Source organism: Capsicum annuum, chromosome 3 (genome assembly GCF_002878395.1).
Source record: "Capsicum annuum cultivar UCD-10X-F1 chromosome 3, UCD10Xv1.1, whole genome shotgun sequence".
Classification (NCBI taxonomy): Eukaryota; Viridiplantae; Streptophyta; class Magnoliopsida; order Solanales; family Solanaceae; genus Capsicum; species Capsicum annuum.
In genome coordinates this window covers 25,924,128-25,947,213 of record NC_061113.1, presented here as the reverse complement: position 1 = coordinate 25,947,213, position 23,086 = coordinate 25,924,128, and the positions used below count along the sequence as shown (strand labels likewise).

The 23,086-nt window shown below is 35.8% G+C and overlaps 2 protein-coding genes and 1 long non-coding RNA gene across 3 annotated transcripts; all 3 read right to left on the bottom strand.

The window, feature by feature from the left end:
- Positions 1-1,443: 1,443 nt before the first annotated feature.
- LOC124896617 (classical arabinogalactan protein 9-like) lies at positions 1,444-2,451 on the bottom strand. Its single transcript, XM_047408210.1, has 2 exons — positions 2,422-2,451; positions 1,444-1,845 (listed from the first exon to the last, which is right to left on the bottom strand). The coding sequence occupies exons 1-2, from the start codon at positions 2,449-2,451 to the stop codon at positions 1,444-1,446; spliced, it is 432 nt and encodes a 143-aa protein (XP_047264166.1).
- A 519-nt stretch (positions 2,452-2,970) lies between these two features.
- Positions 2,971-7,499, bottom strand: LOC124897047. Its single transcript, XR_007053482.1, has 3 exons — positions 7,419-7,499; positions 6,817-6,901; positions 2,971-3,436 (listed from the first exon to the last, which is right to left on the bottom strand). It is a non-coding gene; the product is annotated as an uncharacterized LOC124897047 (long non-coding RNA).
- Positions 7,500-13,332: 5,833 nt separating this feature from the next.
- LOC107856518 (4-hydroxy-3-methylbut-2-en-1-yl diphosphate synthase (ferredoxin), chloroplastic-like) lies at positions 13,333-14,336 on the bottom strand. The gene is made up of 4 exons (XM_016701516.2): positions 14,250-14,336; positions 13,967-14,073; positions 13,776-13,876; positions 13,333-13,695 (listed from the first exon to the last, which is right to left on the bottom strand). The coding sequence occupies exons 1-4, from the start codon at positions 14,334-14,336 to the stop codon at positions 13,526-13,528; spliced, it is 465 nt and encodes a 154-aa protein (XP_016557002.2). The 3' UTR covers positions 13,333-13,525.
- Positions 14,337-23,086: the final 8,750 nt, after the last annotated feature.

The following is a 23,086-nucleotide window of genomic DNA, read 5'->3' as shown; positions in this document are numbered from 1 at the left end:
CCCAACACCTCACTTGCATTCTCCCTGATGCACCTAGCCGCCCTATCCCACATACTATCCACGTCCCCCCTACACTCCCACACCCCCATTCCCGCCAACTTCTCCCCTATCTCCCACGCATTCACTGGCGTCAAGCCGCCCCACTTAATTCTAGGTCTACACTCCTTACTCCTCCTCTTTCTATTCTTCTTTATACCCAAATCCATAACCAAGAGCCTATGCTGGGTCGAAAGATTCTCACTCGGGATGACCTTACAGTCCTTACACAAAGCCCTATCCCCTTTCCTAAGCAACAAAAAGTCAATCTGGGTCCTGGCTATCGCGCTTCGAAAGGTGATCAGGTGATCGTCCTTCTTCGGGAAGCCCGAGTTCACCACCACCAGCCCAAAGGACCTCGCAAACTCCAATAGAGTAGCCCCCTCTTCATTTCTCTCCCCAAAACCAAAACCACCATGCAACTCACCAAAGCCTCCCGGTAACGCGCCGATGTGCCCGTTGAAATCTCCTGCTACAACAATCTTCTCCGAGCTAGGCACGCCTCTCACCACCTCCTCCAAAGCCTCCCAAAACCGGATCTTCTCCTCCCCCTCCGATCCCACTTGCGGCGCATAGGCACTACACACGTTCAGGGTAAACCTCCGAATGACCAACTTAATAGTCATCAACCTATCGTTGATCCTCTTCACCTCTACTACCTGACCTCTAAGCTTTTCATCTACTAAGATGCCAACTCCATTCCTATGCCTCTCGCTCCCAGAGTACCACAGCTTGTAACCATCCACCTACCTAGCCTTAGACCCTACCCACTTGGTCTCTTGAACACACGCAATATTGATCCTCCTCTTCCTAAGAATCTTCACAAGCTCTATGGACTTACCCTGAAGGGTTCCTATATTCCAAGACCCAACCCTCAGCCTACCATCACTATCCACACGCCCTCCACTACCCCCCCCCCCCCCCCCCCCCCCCCCCCCCCCCCCCCCCCCCCCCCCGTGGCCAAACCTTGGCCTCCCTCTCACTCCCGCCCTTTCCTCATCCCCCGCCCCTACCACGGCCCCACGCCCCAACCCCCTCGGACATGACCCTATCCAACCATTACCGCCCACAGTCACAACTACACGAAAGTATAAGAAAATATAAAGATATAAACGATGGTAGTAGCAAAGCAGCAGCAAGAAATACAAGGCTCACACAAATTCAAAGGAATAATCCAGGAACAAAACTAAACTCAACTAGAGAGCAAACACCACTGGACTCAACACCCACAGCCCCAAAAATAGATTCCCAAGCCGATAACCCAATCCAAAGCAGTGCAAGAAACGACCACAGCAACAGCAACAACAGACAACAGACAATATCAACAAATCCAACGCAAGTCAAGGTACAGGGGCTACTACTAGCATAATACGAAGAATGAAATAACAAAGGTTAGAAGTCACCGGGTTACGCTTGTAAACCAAGACGGAAACCAAAGCCTAGCGTTGACCAGGTTCCGGGGGATTCAGGTGCTAAGATGGAGTTGCGGCTGCTGGAAACCGAGGGAACTGGTCGTCGTTTGGGTGCTGCGGCTGCTGGCGACTGAGCGGTGGGTGCAAGCGGAGCTGCGGCTGGAGACCGAGCTTCAGCTGTTGGAGACCGAGTCGGCGGCTGGCTGGAGACCGAGGTGGGGGGGCTGTTGTATCCCGCCGGCGTCGGAGGAGGGGTATGGACGGAGAGGGGGGGTATGAACGGAGGGGGGGAGAGCGGATTGGAACCGGAGGTCGGTGACGGAGGGCAGCGGGGAGCGGCGACGGGGGTCGGCGACGGGGACCGGAGGTCAGGGCCGGAGGTCGGGTCGGGTCGGCGCTGAAGGTCGGCGACGGCGACGGGGGCCGGGGACCGGGATGAGAGAGAGAGAGAGGGGGTAGGGAGAGAGAGAGAGAGAGCCGTTGGTGGAGAGAGAGCATGAAGCTAATTTCAAGCATCTCATAAATTCGATAGTCAGAGGAAAAAGTAGTCAAAATACTATTTAGCTTCTGATACCATTTTCACTATTACTAATTTGCCAAAAATTTATAATGAAAAAAATTATAAAGAGTAATCTAATTGGCTTTCTTATTCATAGTTATAATATTTTTCGTTTTGATATACTCCTTATAAAATCATTTTCATCTATAAATAAGAAGTAATCTTCATTACGTTGCCTTAGTAAATAGTACCAATTTAATATAAGGTTTTGGTTAAGTAATCTTCATTATGTTGCCTTAATAAATAGTACCAATTTTATATAAGGTTTTGGTTATGTAAAAATTCAACTGTCTTAAATTTGATTTTAAAATTTGCTACTCCTTCTTCTTAATTTAAATATCTTATTTTTTTGTATGTTAAAAAAAGAGAGGTTTTTTCTATATTTAGTATTTTTTTTCAGTTTGGGGCTATTACCAAAAATAATAGCCCCAAATTCTTTGTCATTTTGCAAAACAAAAGAGAATTAATTAAATTTTTTCTATTTTACCCTTACAATTGAAATTCTTTTTGAAGTGTATGGAAGCTTATAATTTTTTCTAAAGAAATTCATAAAATTATTCTTCTTATTTATGATTACGTAAGAGCATATGAAGAGGTTAGTGGACAACTAATATGAGGTAAGAGTACATCTTTAATTTAAAATCACAAAATTTTAAAACCTTAATTGAAATGGCACAATGTCAAAGACCCAAATACACCAATCATAAAGATTCATGTAAAAAAATAAACTTAAAAGAAAAAGAATTGAGTGTCAAAAACAAATAAGAAAAACACAAAAAAATTATAAAAGAAAAATAGAAAAGACAAAAGAAAGAGCCAAATGGAGCAACATGAAAGGATAAAAAGTTTTGTGAGGACTACCAAAACTTTTTATTCTCCCTTATACTAGTGTGCCCGTGCCCGTGCTATGCACGAGTGAAGATATAATTGCAGATAAGATAGTAATGTTTCATAATATGTGGTACAAATAGTTATGCTTCATAATATGTGGAACAAAGATTACATTGTTATATTGTTAGCCTGTAAAAGTACTACATATAATCATTTGTTGGTACAAAAAGTGCGAAAGCTGAAAGTTATTGGTACAAGAGGGGTACACTGTTGGTTGGTTGTAGAAACAACATTTTGTTGAAGACAGTAGTGGAGAACTAAGACTGGCTCTTCTGAATTGAAATTTTGAAAGGTCTTCTTCTTTGAGTGTTGTGTTGCAACATCACCTCCAACATACTTGTCTTACAATTATTCCCCAGGTTAGCAACATATAATGTTCTTTTCCAGATAACACCAACCAAACAGCAACACCCATTTTTCGCAATTAATGGTGTAATACCAAATGCCCTTCTCACATGAGAAAGGAAGCCGTCTTGAGTTGCAGCGAAGGCAGTTTTAAGGACTTTTTCATCTGTTGTTTCATTTTCTCGAGCAAGTTCTGTAAAAAAAATTATGTGTTTAAAGCAGCATAACCTAAAAATTCTCAAGTAATATACGAAACAACACGAGAAATTAGGAAAAAAGGGGTCCTATTCATCACAACAACAAGTTAACAAGACATTCATCAAAGAAATTAGTCAATGCGATACAACTAATAAAAAAGGATGGAACGACAAGTAAGCAGATGATATTATTGTTATTATGCAACTATTTAGTGAAGTGGAAGAATAAGTGTTTGATAATTGTAAGACTACCCAAAATATCATTCTGTACACTAAGATAGTTTGGTTATTAGTGGTAATAGAGATCGAAGTTGCTCGGACTTTCCAAATATGCTGCCGCAGCTGTGTTAGATCCTTCAAACTAGATAGAATATGATTATATTAATCATCTACACCCATATCAACAGAGAAACATATATGATACAAAAATGTTTGATAATTGTAAGACTACTCAAAATATCATTCTGTACACTAAGATAGTTTGGTTATTAATGATAACAGAGATCGAAGTTGCTCGAACTTTCCAAATATATTGCTGCAGCTGTGTTGGATCCTTTAAACCAGATAGAATATGATTATATTAATCATCTATACCTATATCAACAGAGAAACATACATGATACAACACAAACATAAAATTCAACAGTACGACAGACTGTGCTGCCTATATGGGAATTAGCTTCCGAGGTTAAGCAGTCATAATTTCAGTACAAAATTTGCAAAGGAATGTTGGGTCGTGAGGTCATATTCTCAAGCAAAAATGCTAATTGGATCACAAAAAAGGGTCTACATTTCAAAGACACGGTTAGATATGTTCTATTATCCCTCTAAGCAAACTTGATTCTGGTATTCCCTATCTGATGAGAGAAGGCTAGTGAATTAAATGAAGAAAAGATCCTTTTCCCTTTTTAGGTTGAAGTAGGTGAAAAAGAAAAAGAGAAGAGATCCTTCGTATAACTTTTCGCACTGCAATGAAAAGTCAGCATAATAGCTTACCTATAGCCTCCAATTCGAACGTGCCATGCTAATGTATTCTTAAACACTAATTATTGAAACTACAAGATTCTGAGTTGGTCATAAGTGGAAAGATGCTCTTATGCTCACAATTGTTTTATCTTAAGTTCTAAGTTAAGAATATCGAACATAGTAAAGTTACAATAATGTGTACAAATTGTAAACCAGACAGTCTAGGAATGTCTCTTAGCCTGTTTAACTATATCTGAATTTATTTTCATTGTTCTAAAACCAGACCTACTGCACGCATGCCATTTTTGAGCATTGCATTAGATAGTAGACAACAAGACCACATTTTTCTTTATTTTGTGTATCATTTGTGATTGAAAAAATGCAAAAGCGGTTCAAATAAACATAAAAATAGAGAATACCTACTGGAACAAAGAATTTGACTGCTTAGTTTTTTCTTTTTCAAAACGGATAAAGGTCGTATTAAACAAAAAAAATAAAAGACAATACCTAGTAATTTGAAAAAAGAATCTTGCAAACATTAATTATTAGGTTTTCAAATAAAGCACCATGATTGTCCCACCCCTTTCAATGTTGTACCCATCATATTAAATCAAATAATGAGGGTACTGAGGCATTAAAGATGTATCATGCACATAATCAACCCTAAAGCATCATCAGCTTCACCTAATTTAACATCACCCCTTCCATTTTTGATTCACCATACCGGCATAGGTTTTATACTATAATCAACATGAACTAAATCTTGTTCACAACTCATCATTAATCATAAAACCGTGGTTGCTATTTAGGGACTTAAAAAGGAGGGATGATGAGCGTCAGTCAAGATTGCGAGTATCACAATCAGCTAAATTGGGTACAAGCTGAGTGCAGTTTTATGGCTTGAAATCACTGCCAGGGCTTTATGGTTCTTCAGGGCTTCAACACATTAGGTTACTTCAAATCAAAGTTAAGAAAGCAGATAAAGTTACAAACTTAAGAGTATATGCAAGATTCATTTCTTTACAAACAAGGAAATCCAAATGATCTTGTAGATTCATTTCTTTACAGGCTAAGGCTTGGAACCTGTTTATTCATTAACATCTTAGAAGTTTCACAAAACCTTTATCACTTAGTTTTTGACTTTTCATGAATATCTTAGCTGATGAATTAGTAGTTGTTGTTATATCAGTAACATGCAAAATTACAATCACAAAGTCACCACGAACTACGAAGGAAAGCTTACTCTGAGATCCCTAAATCCAATCAAAGTGAATGATCTCGATCGAACTCTTTGTATTGGCGATTAATTCTGATTTTTAATCAAAGCTATGTTGAGGGTTTATCAGATACAGGCTCTCTACCTTGTAAGGTTAAGGTCTGCGTACACATTACCCTACTGGATCCCAATTAAGGGATTACACTAGAGATATTGTTGTTGTTTTAAATTAAAGCTATATGAATCGACTTAAGTGTATCAATAGTGGTGCAACAACTCTACACAATATTTTAACTAATTGTTCCAATCAGTTAACGCAGGATATATATATATACTTCTTTCTTTATCTGAATCAATAAGTGCGAAGACACTCAACATTATATCCTTATAGAAGTTAATTACCTAAGATTCTCTACCTTGTAAGGTTAAGGTCTGCGTACACACTACCTTACCGGATCTCAGTTAAGGGATTATACTGGAGATATTGTTGTTATTGTTTTAAATCAAAGCTATACGAATCAACTTAAGTGTATCAATAGTGGTGCAACAACTCTACACAATGTTTCAACTAATTGCTCTAATCTGTTAAAACAGGAGAAATATATACTTCTTTCTTTATCCGAATCAATAAGCGCGAAGACACTCAACAATATATTCATAATAGCTATGGTACTTCTCATACCTAAAGAATTCAACAAAAAATTTAAGAAATTGATAAGGTAAACAATCATATACGAAAAAAAAATATGGGAAAAAGAAATTCTGTTTAAGAAATCCACTAAGTTGATTAGTATTTAGTGTTAATCAACAGTAAAGGTTCCTTTTGTGAGTTATGAAAGGTTTAGTTATTCATATGTATTCATATATTGATTATTTTGGATAATCAAACACCATACTTGGTGTGCTGAACTTTATACATAGTAGCTAAACTGCTATCAAACATAATATTAGTTGGGAAGGTTCCCAGGTGACCTAAGAGTTTCTCTATTGTATGGTGGGCACAATATTATTGCTAGAAAGTTGATGAATCTATGTTGCTTGGACTCTTTAAAAATATCAATGGGTGCGTGTTGAATTCTTCAAAAATAGTATATTTTTGAAATATCTAACATGAGTGTGGTATAAAAAATGAAGGGTCTGAGCAAAATTAGCAACATAATTCATGGTAAAAAGGTGAAAATACTTGATTTTTACCTCTTTAACAGTCGACAAGTTTAATGTTTGCTTGAACTCTCTAAATTGTCGTTGAGACTTTCAAAAGTAGAGCATTTTGGAAGATCTGACATTGGTGTGACAAAGAACAATGGTACCTTAGCAAAGACTTCATAACCAATGTAAATCAAGATATGCAACAAGCATAGGTTGTACTTAGAAACACCAATGAAGCTCTTACAAATGTGATTGTTCAAAAGAGAAACAACAACATTCAGTCTTATTTCATAATTTAGTCGACAAAGAATCAACTCTTTTATTACTACTATTTTTCCATTTTTATCCCGTTTGTCCAATTTATTCATTCAAGGTGAATTTTTTGTGCTTAGTGTCCGTAGAGATTGTTAAGAGTTTTATTCTTCACAATTTGTAAAATGAACCAACCTTCTGACTAAAGAATTAGAAATCTTATTGACGTAGTGACAATGATGCAGTGCGTCCTCTACAAATACTAATTTGTTACTTGTATAATAATTTCTCTTTTGTTTTTTATCCGACCAGTATGCATTATGTTTAATACATACACCAATTTGCAGTTTTCTTGTAAACTGATTACAAATAAGCCCATGATAGAGACAAGTTACCTGGTACAAGAAGGATCTTCTGTAGAATTATCTCAGACCTTTTCAACTGTGTAAACGAGAAATCCAAAACTGAGGTTATGGAGCCATACCTGCAATATGGGAGATTTCAATTACAAGAATAAAACCAAGGATTAACCTATTACTACAGTCATTGAATTTACACAACAACAACAACAACAACAACAACAACAACAACGATAAACCTAGTGGTACGCAGTCCATACCAGTACTTTCGAAGAAATAAAGAGGATGTTTTCTGATAGACTCCCAGCTCAGGAGCAATTGAATTGATGAACATGCAAAATAAATGATAGCTTACGTTGAATTTATTCAAGCAGAAAATAGGTTTGCAAGCAACATACAACAATGTATAAAATTAAATAATAATCATTAAACGGATAGCAGGAGTTCAGGCACAAATCAACATTCTTCTGCTTGTTACATTGCTTTCTTGAATAAATACATTTGCGTCTTTTGAATAGCTAAATCATTGTGCTCAAGACATTCATTACACAGAAGGTTGCCATTTTTCCAAGTACTGAAATAACAGCTACATTTCAAGCAGTTTAAAATTAGGCATAAATATTTGAGTTGTGCTAGTAGAATAGTTACCTCTGTAGGAAAATGATGGTAAGTTTGTTTAGAAAAATAGTGATAGTATGGGAACTCATACAAAACAGCAGCTGAACTATTCGTTGAAGTGATATACTTATTAACTTTGGTACATGAAAGAAATAATAATAACAACATACATTAAGTATCATCTCTTCTAGACTATGTTTGTTTATGATATCGAGATACCCTTAAGAGGAGATACACAATTGTTAATTCTATACTGATTATGCTTTTCGACAGAGATTGAAATTGAAGTGGGATCGGTGAGAATAATAGAACACTAACATAAACATTAGATATGAATTCACCAATAGAAATCAATATCACAACGGTAACATACATTTCAGACATGAATTCACCAGTACAAATAAAAAAAAATCAACACAAGTTAAGAAAGTCAAAATCAATCAAAATCCTCAATTTTTTCTTACCAGAAGTTAGGGAACCAAAAATCCCAGAAGTTAAGGAAACTAAAATCAATCGAAATCCCTAATTTTTTTCTTAGCAGAAGTAAAGGAAGAAAAAATCAATCAAAATCTATTCACTAATAGAAATAAAAAAGAAATAATTTACCAGAAGTTAAAGAAGCCAAAATCAATGGAAAACCCCAATTTCGTAGCTATTCTCTTTAAATTTTTCCACAGCTATTTTTATCTTTTGTTACAAAAAAGAAAAAGTAAGAGGAATTCACTAATAGAAATGAAAAAGTAACAACTTACCAGAAGTTAAAGAAGCCAAAATCAATGGAAAACCCCAATTTCGCAGGTATTCTCTTCCAATTTTTTCACAGCTATTTTGTTTTCTGAAGGAAAAGAGAAAGTAGATTTGTTTGGTAAGCAATAAAAGGCAAAGTAAGTAAACAGGTGAAAACAATAGTGACCACATATATTCTGCATATGTGTATTACTCTTATACGACTCTTATACACTGGATAGCAAATTTAGGAAAAAAAACCTTCATTGTAAGAGTAATTACGTAAAGATCATTTATATAGGACAAAATAGTAGTAACCCAACTTTTTACTTATATATAATAGAAATAGAAATGTAAGTATAAGAGCTCATTTGTTTGCACTTAATGGAGGTCTGAATCTGAATGGTTCAGACTTCACACCATTAAGTATATTTGTTTTTGTCACGCCCCAAATCCTATTAAGGCGGACTGGCACCCGTTGCCGGTAAGGCTCGGGAGAACCAACCTGCAGCAATACATTACCTATGAACATTATAAGTTCCTTTCATACTAAACATGCCCTCAAAAGATAAATAGGACTAGCAAGCCAAAAGATATTATATGACTAGGCCGTTGGAGCCACAATGTCTACGATACGATACATGACCATACTATACTTTACGTAGTCTACAAGGCCTCTAGACAAGAAACATTATCTTATAAGGGTCGGGACAGGCCCCGCCTCATGATAAGATACTATACAATGCAAAAAGATATGATAAGACTCAAAGCCCCGAAGCAACCTGGAGCTCAGTGACTGCGGTTGATATCCTGTACTCTTACTAGGAAGGTTTATTAGCTTCTGTACCTGCAGCATGGAATGCAGGTCCCCCAAGAGGGACGTCAGTACGAAATAATGTACTGAATATGTAAGGCAACATGTACTATATATGAGATAAAAACTCAAATGAAACCGTGTACTGCTGTAGGGTAAAAGACCACCTTTATGAATATTGTGGAGTCATGTATCTTATAACAATTATGTTACTTTACTCTTATTACTTGTATAATCTGTGCACAGCATGTAATACAAATGACCAGCTGATCAGTGGTAAATCTATATCAGGATCGACCCATGCTAGGCTTTCCTTTCACCCCTGGGATACCCCCTGTAATACTGGGATTGACCCATGCTAGGTGATTCTTTCACCCCTGGGATACCACCCATCAGAAGCAACTGTAGACATAAATCTTCTTATTACTTTTGAGATGAATCTTTGGTGGTCGTAACATTTGAGCTATAAGACTATAAGCATGACAAATGACAAGTATGTGTCCATGTAACATCATGTCATAATGAAAAGAGTGGTTTGTACAATTAGTGAAACATGTAGGACATAAACAACGTATGACCTTTATTTAGCTAAAAGGAAGACTCATATGTCATGGTATCCAATGTATGTATGCAACAGTGACAATGCTCGAATCTGGACACACAAGTACATGTTAAAGAGTGGAGTGGTTATGTCGAAGTTTGTAAAGATCTCTATGTGCCAATGAAGACTTTGGATTCCATGCCAAATAATAAGAGATCGAATAGCCTTACATACCTCGACATATCAACTTGTTTTTACCTCGAAATGACTTCTTTTCTTCCAACTATTTATCTACAATATCATGTTTTAAAGCTAGTATTAGCAGCTAATCAATGCATCTGGACAGCCCAATCTCACAAGACACAACACTTTGGCAACAAACGTATAACCATCAACTCAATGGTGTTATTCCGACTTTCTCAATTCTAACTGTATTCAACCAGCATAGATTATCATATACATGATGTATACAGCCTATATTAGTTCTATAACATGCTGGCAACAGTCCATAACTACAACACATAACCATTTTACAAAACGCTCAACTAAGAAGCACAACATCTCGTCGTCTCCCTACATTTCGTCGTTAACAATTCATACTTGTCCCAACTTTGAACCAGATGCTCCCAACATATATACACATCAAATAAACCTTAACATAGTCACAAAAATAGCTCAAAACGTAGGGGGAAACGTGAAACAACATCCCCCTCAACAAAACAGTCCAATACCAGTTTGGAAGCACATAAGATCATATAAGGATACTTGTTTCCAAAGAACTAGCAAAACAGTCCAGCAACCTTGGCAACCATATACACACTATAACATGTTAATAACCTCAACTTTACATCATATTAAAGTCAAAAATCAGGGTAAGAATCGTTCCAAAGCCAAAAAAACCAAACAACAACTTTCAGGACACAAGCTGTCCAGAAATTCCTGCACAGTGAACCAGCTAACTTATCTTGTTTTCCATGGAAAATTCATATCAAGTATATGGTTATTTTTACATACCTTAACTCCCAAGGTGTCGGTCTAATTCAAGAACTCAAAAAGTAGCCTTTGGTTGCCTTCCAAGGTGAAGAAATAACAAGAGAAACTTAGAGAGAAATTCTGAAATTTTTGGTCTTTTCTTTGGTTAACCTAGAGCTCGGTTTTGGTCCCTTTTTAAGGAGACTTTAGACCGACTTTCTCCTAATATTTGTAGCTGATTAACTCAAGTTGGTCAATGAATAATTTCCCCCTTTCACTTGGGCCTTTTGGATCTCTAAATCAATGGGCTTTAGTGGCCCATTTCCTTACTCTTTCTTGCACTTTGTTTGGGCTCAATTTTGTTAGTAGTGAATGAATGTAGTTGGGCCTATTATATAAAAATCTTGGGCTGAACATCTTGGCCCAATATAATGTTAAACCATTGTCTTTAATAGCCTCCCTAACTTGGGCTTCGTTTGTCACAAGACTTGGAAAGTTTCGGCGTTAAGCCTTGTCTTCGTTCCCCTTTCTTTTTACTAACGTCTAGACTTCAAGTGAGTTCACTTATGAATGAATTCTTCTCCCTCATGTATATATAATTTTTAAGCTAAGCACACAGGTGACTCACCTGCTAGCTTCCTAAGTTCCATAAGCACGTCAATGATTTTCTCCGTTTAAGGCCACAGTCTCTAAATAGACTTCCAGATAGTGCCCCAATCTAACACTTGAACACTTGAAAAATTTTGGTAGTAATTAAATCAAGTCGTATGTCATTTTATGTGAACATTACTAGTACATGTAAAATGTGGGGTGTTACAGTTTTTTATTAAGATTTTAGCTTTTAATAGGTCTGAATAGGTCTTAATCATTCGATCTAAAATCAAGTCTTAATAAGCCTGAAGAGGTATTCTAGTGTTGGATAATATTCACCGACACCTTATTCATAATCATCAGTCACCACCTCTTCCACCGCCGTCATTGTCAACCACCACCAACCACCTCCACCATCACAACCACAATCGACAACAAATATCGCTACCAACCACTATTGTCAACTGCTACCTATTACCTCTATTATTCTAATTATATTTAACGCTACCACCGTTGTCAACACCACCATCACCATCACGCACTATCGGTCAATCCCTACTATCGACCTCATTTATCAAAACTAGCACCACCGATAACTGCCACTAATACATCACCACCGCTAACTATCCCTAATACATCACCACCTCCACACATTCTTCGGCGGCCACCATTATTGTCACTAGTAACGCCACCTCTACCATCACTTCAATTACCATCTTCGCTATAATTTATCTGAACTAACAACCATCTCCACCACCACAACTAATAATATCTCCAACTAGCACCAACACATCGTCAACCATCATTCATTCATTTTTCAGCCATCACAATCAACACCTCCAACTACTAACATCAAGCAATATCACATCACAACCACCACCACCACTATCAACTGTCACCATCATAATAGTCACTACAATACCAATCATCACAACTATCGCCACTAACATTACTAATCATTAACATCAATTATTGTCACCGCAACCACCATTATAAACTATCTCCACTATCACTAACAAACATAAATATTTTTTTCAATCAAATAATAATTTTGTTGTATTATATTACATAATTTTTTGATATATAATTAATTTTTTATTTGAATTGTATTTTTTATTTTATTATATGTACAAATAATTTTTTTTGGTACATTCAGATGTTGAAAAACAAACAGTCTTAATCATTCAGTTTTCAGATCTAGAGACAACATCTTAATTATTCAGACGGACATTCAGATTTAGACGTCTGAATCTTAAAAAAACACATGCAGCCTAAGAGTACATCTTTAATTTAAAATCACAAAATTTAAAAACCTTAATTGAAATGGCGCAATGTCAAAGACCCAAATACACCAATCATGAAGATTCATGTAAAAAATAAACTTAACAGAGAAAGAATTGAGTGTTAAAAAACAAAAAAAATAAAAAAATTATAAAAGAAAAATAGAAAAGACAAAAGAAAGAGCCAAATGAAGCAACATGAAAGGATAAAAAGTTTTGTGAGGACTACCAAAACTTTTTATTCTCCCTTATATATAAGTACTATATAGGTATGCCCATGCGTTGCACGGGCCTAACACGTATAGTAGAATAAAATAAAGATATAACAACAAGGAACTATTTCGTTTGTTTGGATCAGTTGATGGAAATGATTTCAAATGTATGTTTTATACAATCATGGGAATAACATACTACTGGATGCTCATATTTATATCTGATAGTGATTGTTGTCTATTTACATTAGTATGGATAATATTTATAATTTCTACAATAGGGGATGTAGTTGTCGCTGTGATCAATCTCTCGAGCATTCACGATGAAACACCTGTTAAAAGACATTCCAACTTGCAGGACCAACACCTTACACCATGTTAATGACTTCTTAAGTATCATCTAAAGCAGGGCAAATAATTATTTTTACATGTATTATCAGTTGAAAAAAAATGCTATAGTCAACAAGTGCAAGATAGTCTGACCTCCTCAATATGCCCGAGTTCTTTCTGATAGTCATCATGTGTGTACCTAATTGCTCAAACTGGGCTCGCCTGTTAGCTAAAAGAAATTAACTGATTAGATCATCTTTATTCTAATGGCTCTTCCAAAGACCAAAACATAGATAGAGGATGAAATACCAAAGTTTCCAGGATTGACACATATTTTGTCAAAGCACTCCGCCACTCGAAGTGTAACAAAAGGAGCAAAATGAATGTTTGCCACCAGAGGGATGTTGTAGCTACAAGTGCAGAACATAAATGAAATAAAATATGCTTGTATAATCAAGTCCATAAAATATCGATATATACTAATGAAAAATGAGACCTACTTCTTTTGCACCAGAGAATTTTTAATTTCAAAACATGCATCAACTTCTTTCTTCCCTTGAACTCTAATTCGGTCTATGTCAGCTCCTGCATCAGTGATTTTCATTACCTGAACAAACAAGAATTAGCATCATGGCTAAGATTGTGTCATCTTCCAGGTTTTCAAGCTCATTAAAAGGCATGTTCAGATACATCGTGCAAATAATTGGCAGAATATTTATGTTGAAAGTAGTTTGGAAGTAACAAGTGTTATGCTGAAATATCCACAACATAGTTTTTAGGAACCCAAACAGATCGCCTCACATAAGGTCCAGCCAAATTTCCAACAAAAGCAATATAACATTCCTTAACAAACAAATCCAAAAGCAACATTCCTCAATCTAAATGGACATCTCTGTGCAAAACTTAATATTTTTTAATAATTTTACATAAAAACTAAAAAAATCAGTGGAACAATAAAAAATAACAACGTACTCACTGTAATCCTATGAGTAGAGTCGGGGGAGGATAGAGTGTACACAATTCTTACCCCTACTTTGCGGAGGTAGAGATAGAACCCAATTTCAATAATATAAAATGCAATCCATTAAGCTAAAAAACCAAGGGTCTATAAAAAAAAATCTTTCCGCAGCATAAGAGGTGGAAATCTCACCTTTTCGTGGAGCAACCGATGTAGCATATGGAGTATGATTGGAGGGACAGGCTGGAAATATGGATAGTGGTAGTGTTGTGCTCCATAGAGATAGCCATCATGCCTCACAGTGGGGACAGGGAAAGTAGCAGGCGAGTATGTAATATAGGCTGCATAACTATAGCCGTGGTGATACATAAGTGACCCGTGGTCCCCGTAAGCTTCCTACAATTTGAACATATGAAAATCGAAAACATAAACAAAAACCCAACTAACATTTATTTAAAAGCTATAATGTAAGTCAAAAGCATAAAAGATCTGGTGACACGAAAAATGCAATCCAACACGCAATTAGATTACCACATCAAACACGTTCAAACAGAATAACTTACAGTCATATCAACTCCATCTTAGGCAGATGTACCTCTTATAAATTCAATTGACTAAAAACAGAATATACTAACACGTCACAACTGTACACATCAATATATACTTATAGCTCAAAAAATAGGAAAATGGGTAACTATAGCACAAGTATTATGCTATACACATAATTTCAACATTCATAACTAAAATGGAGAAAAGGTGTATGAAAAATTAGGATTAAAAAACATAACAACACAAGATTATACAGTGCACCAATATAGCACAATTAATGTAACAAGACACATAATCTTTAACATTTATAACTAAAATAAACAAAAGGGGTAAAAAAGAACATACCAATGCAAGATTTTATAATGCATCAATATATACCTGTAGCTTAAAAATGGCTAGTATAGCACAAGTATTATCCTATACACATAAATTTTGACATTTGTAAGTAAAATTGACAAAAGGGGCATAAAAATTTATTGAAAAAAAAAACATACAAGCACAAGATTTAATAGTGCATCAATAGATACCTATGCTTAAAAATTGTTTAAGTGTAGCACAATCAATGTAACAAGACACATAATTCTTAACAAGTATAACTAAAATGGACAAAATGGGTATCAAATATTGAACATACCAGCACAAGATTTTATAGTGCATCGACTTCACTTGCATCTTGAACAGGAACCACATCGTCAGAACCCTCCCATGAATCCATAGGAGTATTCAGATCCAGGTTAGATCTATCAGTGCGTACAGAATCATCAGCACCATTGTTATTCAATCCATTCTTTCATCTTTATTTCTGAGACATGTCCTTCTATTCATTCAAGAAAGATTTACAGTTACACACAGGCAAATACAAAAATCAAGTATTATATCTCAACAGAGAGAATTGTGTTGTCATGTAGCATAAATTCTGTCAAGGCAACAATAATATTGTTGTCCCCATCATACCACAAGGTAGCATAAAGAAGGATTTTGTGTATGGGAACATCATGTTTCGGCAACTGAATTGCGTCATAACAAAACAACACTTATTAAGGGCAGAGTACAAAATAATGACACAAAAATAATGCTAACCCGGGCCATCATCTGTTTCTTTTTGGTCAGTAGCCTAGACCATCATCAATGCCACATAGACACCAATAGTGAAAGGATACAGAGGACCAAGATCACCCGCTAGTCATGTTTCTTGAATGCGCTCACCAACCTTCCATATTCTTTGTCCATTAATTTTTCCCATTGGGAAGACTGGTAATCCCTTCTTTTCCTGCATGTACAGAACCAAAGATAAAATTATTTTACTTTCATATTTGATGTTTTTCTTCAACTTTCCCCTTGAAAACTTAAATTATCAGGTCTAATATGTGAACTAAATTAAAATGACCAAGAAAAGGCGTCATTAGCTAGGTAGTGGTAGGATTTTAATCTAAAACTTAAATACAGAAGACACCAATGCCGTTCTGCCAATTGATTAGAAAAGTTTTTAGATAATTGTCCAAACCTAAAACACTTGTTTGTTTGTAAAACAAACTCTTTTCAGCAATCATACTCAACGGCATTAAAAGAGACCCGGTGAATGAAAATACTTGCATTAATTCCAACACTATTGATTTCTTTTCCTTGAAGATATAATCGCCTGACTGAGGGACCCATTCCCTTGAGACAAACAACAATCACACTCATGTTCTTCAGGAAGTCTAGACCTATTGACTGCAAATGGCCAAGGAGGAAACCATGTGAAAGCCAAAGTATGTTGTTTGGCTTCATGTGAGCACACACTTTCTCATAATTATTGGCCTGCATATACATCAGAAAATTAGACAAAGCAATAATGAAACAAAAAGTAATATCTGCACACTGGTGAAAGAATAAACTACCAGGTTAAGCAATCAAAAATCTAGATGTGTTAATAGAGATTCACTTGACATTTTGAGGCATCTCTGGAGCTTCAAACCGCTCTCCTCCCGCTTCTCAAGAAAGCTTCTGCAATCCAATTACATTGATTCCAAATACTCAGCAATATTTATACCAAGACAAAATTGGCCCCAACATTCTAATTCATAATTTGAGCACCCCAAAGGTGAATGTGATTCCAAAAGATGAAGAAGAGAAGGCATGAAAAGTAACTATATACCATGAGCTAGATTGTATCTTGATAAAAAATAGTTGTAGACTAAGAAAATTGTACTAAATTAGCTAAGATGTTGAACTATTGTGTGAAAGAAGCATTCAATAAAATGTAACTACAAAAAAACATAATTACCAAGTGTACTTGCTACAAAATGTAATTACCAAAGTCTGAAAAGGTTCAAAAGAGTATATATTGGCTGTCTTAGGATGAATGAAGATAGCAGAGGTTAAAACCACTCTTATGTCGACTCCACCAGCCTCATATTTGTGAATACATTGATCATCAGAATCTTGGACTCAATAGTGCCTTTGAGACTGAAAGCTTATCGTCTTGCATGATGGAATCCTCACCCGAACCAATATTTCTTTTGTGCCTTTTTGCAGCAACAACAACTTCAGTTTCTGGGATAAGTTGTACTGATAATAACTAGGCAAGTCAGATATTCACGATTTTGAAGTTTACAAAATACGGATTAAGCGCATGAAAAGAACATTTTATATGTCCTCACACTATTGACATCATTTGCTACCAATATGAAGTTAAAAAGGAAAGGCAAAAAATCAACCAAGAACATTGCAAATATGCAACATTTATAAAATGTACATCGTAATCTTTTTGCCATCCTTAAATAACAACATGTATATATTAAATGAATGCAACAAAAAGCCTTAATCCATGATCTTGGTAAATGACAGTCCCTGGAAATAGACACCAACAATTATCTTCTCTTTCTAGTAAGTGAAATAAGGATTTACGCAACATTGTCAGATAATACATGAAAGAAAGTAAACACTAAACTCTACGACATACATCTCCCTTCAAAAACTTTAGATTACAGTTGGGGAAGCTTTTGAAGAAATTAACCAAGTTTCTATTTAGAAATAGAGAACAGCTATAAGGAATAATGCAAATCGATCAATAAATGAATTAGCATCATCTTACCTACCTATGTCAACGAAAGGGTTGAAACAACTTAATAAAAAACCAAAACAAGTCATAAGTGGGACTTTCGTTGTTCATTTTGTTGGGATATAAAAAGAATTTTCAGAGCAGTAATAACTTACTTCATAATCAGTTGGGTGGGGGCAAGTGGTGATCACTGATTTTGTGAGCAGGTCAGATCCAGGCGAAGGTCCCTCGAGATAAAAGACAACTTGATCGAGCATATTGGTAGTGAAAATGAGCCCTCCAACAGTACCAACCCTCTTTCGTAATAGATTTTTTGCATGGAATAAGGTGCTAACATTATACATGTTTCATAAACAATATTCTGTAATAATAAGGCTAAAGATACAGACTCTAACTTTGAAATAACTAAATAGTGTATTTCTACATTTTGGTAAACAAGTCGTAATGTAGCTTGGATGTTAATAGAGCCATGAAAAGTACTTAATACGCCCAAATTACACCTCTCTTACAAGAGAGTAAGCGGTCATTGTCAAATATATAACCCAACTAGGTTGGGGTCGAATTCCACAGGGAATATAGTGCTAATTAAGTTGTATGCAGATTAGTTGACTTTTAATCATTCATTTTCATAAAATAAATAAGAGGATTTGATTCAGTTCACAAATTAATGGTTTTAGTTTAACAAGATGAAATACGTGTAGTAGTATTCAAATTCAGAGAAATAGCAAACTAGGGTTATGTCCACATTGTAGTTTTCAATACTTTCTAACTATGGGTTTACGAATTCATACATGCATCGTGCTTACAGAGAAACGTATTGTATTTAATAACATAATAATAGTATTTCTCAATCATCAAGGACTAATTCACTTTTGTTCTGTCGAATCAAAAGCTTTTACCGAAAACAATATGAAATCTCCAAGTAGTTAATCCTGTTAAGGCATTAACATATGAAATAGGGGTTGGAAATCCTATTTTCTTGTCACTACTCTCTTTTTTGAACATTAACCTTTCTTTCGAACAAGTTGTGTTTTAAGGCATATCCTCTATGTTTGCAACCATGAGAATTCAAGATAAGCGAAGAGAGTATGATATAAACAAATTAATGCATAATGAATTCAAAATCCAAAGTGATAGATTGTATGCTACAAGGCTTCCATAACCCTAACTAATAAACTTAGCTACTCATGGGTAAAATGGAAATCACAATAGAAATATTTATCATACCAAAAACTAGAACGATCTTGGTGGAGAAGATGAATAGTATTTTTCCCTTGGTGTAAGCCGCCTCTCTCCAATCTCAAATAATACAGAATAATTGAATTATGAAATAAAAATCAGCATTAAGCCTTTTAATAATCCTTTCTATCATAATTTCCTTCTAAGTCCTTGAACTAATTATAAATGACAAACTAGTCTTGGACATAGTTTCTAGGCACCACATTTGGTCCAGACTGCTACTATCTCTTGTGTCATATGCCATCCGCATTCCAGAGTCCCATTATGTCTTCATCTACTTCATTAATACCTGAATTTATGCTAATCACATCGGTTAGCTCAATTACATAGAAGTAGAGTAAAAACATAAGAAACTAGGCACTTTGTTCTCTAAACTTAGCTAAAATATGGATAAGTTATGGTGCTTAGGCGTATAACTACACCCAAGATCAGTACCCTAGACTCCAACATGAGTTGAAATTGTTTAAACGCAACCTGCTTAAATTCTACTTGTAAATCTTGCTTCAAGCCTTGCCAACATTCAGTGCAATTCGTGAAAACAACATAAGACCAACGTATGTCTTTTATAACTCCTTTATATTTACCATAACAAGCTGGAACCAAAAATGCATTGCAACAATTGGTGTGTCACAAGTGTAAACTTTCTGAAAACTCATGGTTAAGGATGATGTTAATAGCTTCATATCTTCCTGTCCATCTGTTCGCAACAAATTTTCGTTGTGTATGAAAAATTAACTGCAAGCAAAAATAAATAAAAGAAAATAATAATTTTATTAATATGAATTTTGCGAGTACAATTTTGTTATTCTTTTGATTCTTCTCTCCTAAATTTAGAAATGATTTGAGGGCCTTCAGTAGCGTGTTTCCCAAATCTTTGGATGATTTGGACTCCTAGAGACATATTTTAATTGTCTGGAACGTCGGAAAGTATTTTGTCATTTTGGAATAATCTCTGGGAAGAACTCCGTTGATTGCTCCTTGCAAGAACTTGCTAGTCAATGGTGAAATTGTCAATGTTTGTCGAAGTGTTCCTTTTTCCGCCCCCCATAGCATGTCATGTTATCCCCTATTTATAGTTGTAGGGGGTAGGCCTGGTTGCTTGTGATTGGCTGAAACACGCCATCTTGACACTTGGTGACTTTTGACTGCTTCTTGAATTTGAATGAGATTTTCACATCATTTGTACATGTGGCGGCATCTCGTTGGTCTTGGATTTGACTGGGATGCCACATCACTTCATGAGTTTGGTATTCCAAGTGTAATGGACCTTAGGCTTGAATTTAACAAAATGGACTAATTAATTTGTAGGGCCCAAATTAGTTAATAAACCCAAATGATCATGAATTAAATTCAACTTTTGTATGAATTTGACCCGTTGAATTTTGTATGTCTACAAATGCCCCTTACTTGGCGACGAGACTTGAAGTACCTATGAATGTATTTTTTTAAGGTACTTGTTTCTTGTCAATGCCTTCTAGGTAGACCGCCACTTGTGAGTGGTCTAAAATTTCCGCCACATATTTTCACATTGCGAAAGTTCTTCTCTTGATTAAGGGTGAAATAAATGATCCCTAATATTTATTCAAGTCATTACACACTAGACAATATTGAGTCCCCTCCATATGGATTTGAAATAGGACCATATTGAGTAAATCCTTAACTTACTGCCCCTTGCATGTTAGTAAAGATTCTTGCATTGAACTTTTGAACCAAAGAAATATTAACTTTCCTTTGGTCCTCAAAAAGAATCAATTTTTTTTTTTTAAAGAAATCTTTAAAACATAGTAATTTTCTTTTAGCTACTTGGAAACTTAAATTCCTAAGGATCTTTTCTTCCAATCTTGCTACAACCTCCCTTATATATGAAATTGAGATTCTCCTCAAAACTTCTATATACAATTTTCCCTTGTAGAGAAAATTCATCAAAGCACTAGGCAGCCACACAAAAAAAAGTGTTCGATTGTGCTTGATTGTCGGACGGTAAAGTTGTGACCTTGCCCAATATGATTGACTCCACAAACTGCTCCTCAGGTAACTGTAACTTTCATAGCAGCCTATTTCATCTTGCTTGCTCAAATTTGCACGATTGCAATATGAAATGTGTGACTGCAATCATGAGCTATTTTTTATTTTTTACACTCAACTTCAGGTTCTTTATTTTTCTATTTTTTTAACTTATGTGTTCATAACGGTTAATATCTATTCTCTTATTAATCCTCAAGAACGGTGTAGGGTGTTTCTAGTCTCCAATAATGACTTGTTTTAACGACCGTGAAAGTCCATGCCTTTTCCATAAGATCATGGAAAACAACTCAGATTCGCATGCCGAAGCCCTCACTTTGAAAGTTCATCCTCCGATGATTGGCGCCTTTTCGCTTATTCAAAAGCCGCTGAAAACTTTCCTCCATCTGACAAAATGGTCAACGACGAAAACTAAGGACGTCATGGATAACTTTTTGGGTAAAATTATGACTGAAAAATTTCTCCTTTTGAAGTCTTCTACACATTAAAATGGTGTTGTTGGAGCTCTCCTAGTTGCAATGAAAGCGTTAGAAGTTGGCGTGTCCCTTTCTCTGGCTTCGGGGAGGTTCGATATACATCCGACTACTTAGAGTGGATAGAAGACGTTCTTGCCCGTAATAAGGAGACCTTAGAGCAAAACAAGACTTATGATGTTGTTTTTGCTTCATTGTTCACGTATAACCATAACAATAATATGCTCCAGTACTTCTGTGAGAATTGGCATCCTTCCACCAATATAGTTTCTACTTTTATTGGAGAACTGTCCATATCTTTATGGGACTTGAGAAAAATCGGAGGCCTTCATGTTCATGGGTCATTTTATGATGAAGTTATTACCTAGGCTATGGAGTTGACATATGTGGATGACAAAGGGAAACCTTTTATCCCTAGAAGCTGCTCACATTTATTTTCGGCAATCTACCGTCTTATAAAAGATGTCACTGATGATGTCTCTTTTCTTGATTGGACTAATTCTGGTTTCGAGGACCAAGAAAATATGTTAAGCCTTCACAAAAGATGTCAAAAAATTGGACGAAGCCAAGGATGAATCATGGCCCATTGGAAAATATTAACATGAATTTTTTACCGCGAACCGAAGAAGAGAATGCCCCTTTTGTTGAGTTAGGCGTGGAAGAATCACTCAAAGATGAAACTTATTTGGCGGATTTCCTTGCATGTTGGCTCTGTAAAGTTTTACTCCTCAACAAGAAGGCTGGTTGTATTCATGCTAGCGTCTTCAAAGTCGCAAGCTTGATGGCTCATGGAGAAAAAATTTCTTTAGCGGTCCCAGTTCTTGCAAGCATTTATCGCAGCCTACGGGAGATCTCTATTTCTTCAAACTTGGGGTCCTCCCATGCACTCTTCCCCATCCATTATGTTTATAGATAGCTAAGTGAGTATTTTGAAACTTATTACCATGTAAATTATCCGCAATGAGGGGTGCAAATGTGGCTAATTTAAGGAGAAAAGATGGCAAAATAATTTGACCTTATTGATGCTCGCAAGTTATTTCAACAAGTCAATGTAAAAAAACTTCCTCATTTGGCCTTGCTACAAGGAAAAGAGGTACAATTGATGATAGTGGCAAATTATCCAATTTTTGGAGTGACTTCTTCATAGGCCTTCGTTCAAGTTTTGTCATTTTGAGGCATAATGATGATCTGATCGTGGAGCCTTATAACCCCCATCGATTTAGTCGCCAATTTGAATTTTGTCAAGACGTTCTCGGTATTCTGACAAAGCATCATTTTGACTGTTCGCTGCTAACTTTGGTTCAACTTTGGGATTCTTGTGTTCATCTTGAAAGTT

Coding starts and splice junctions, on each gene's coding strand:
- LOC124896617 (XM_047408210.1), bottom strand. CDS start 2,451: ATGACAAAGAATTTGGGGCTATTATTTTTG. Junction 1,846..2,421: donor ATTTGGGGCTATTATTTTTG/GTAATAGCCCCA, acceptor GCCGACCTTCAG/CGCCGACCCGACCCGACCTC.
- LOC107856518 (XM_016701516.2), bottom strand. CDS start 14,336: ATGTTGCTTTTGGATTTGTTTGTTAAGGAATGTTATATTGCTTTTGTT. Junction 14,074..14,249: donor ATGTGAGGCGATCTGTTTGG/GTTCCTAAAAAC, acceptor TTGTTTGTTCAG/GTAATGAAAATCACTGATGC. Junction 13,877..13,966: donor AATTCTCTGGTGCAAAAGAA/GTAGGTCTCATT, acceptor CTGCACTTGTAG/CTACAACATCCCTCTGGTGG.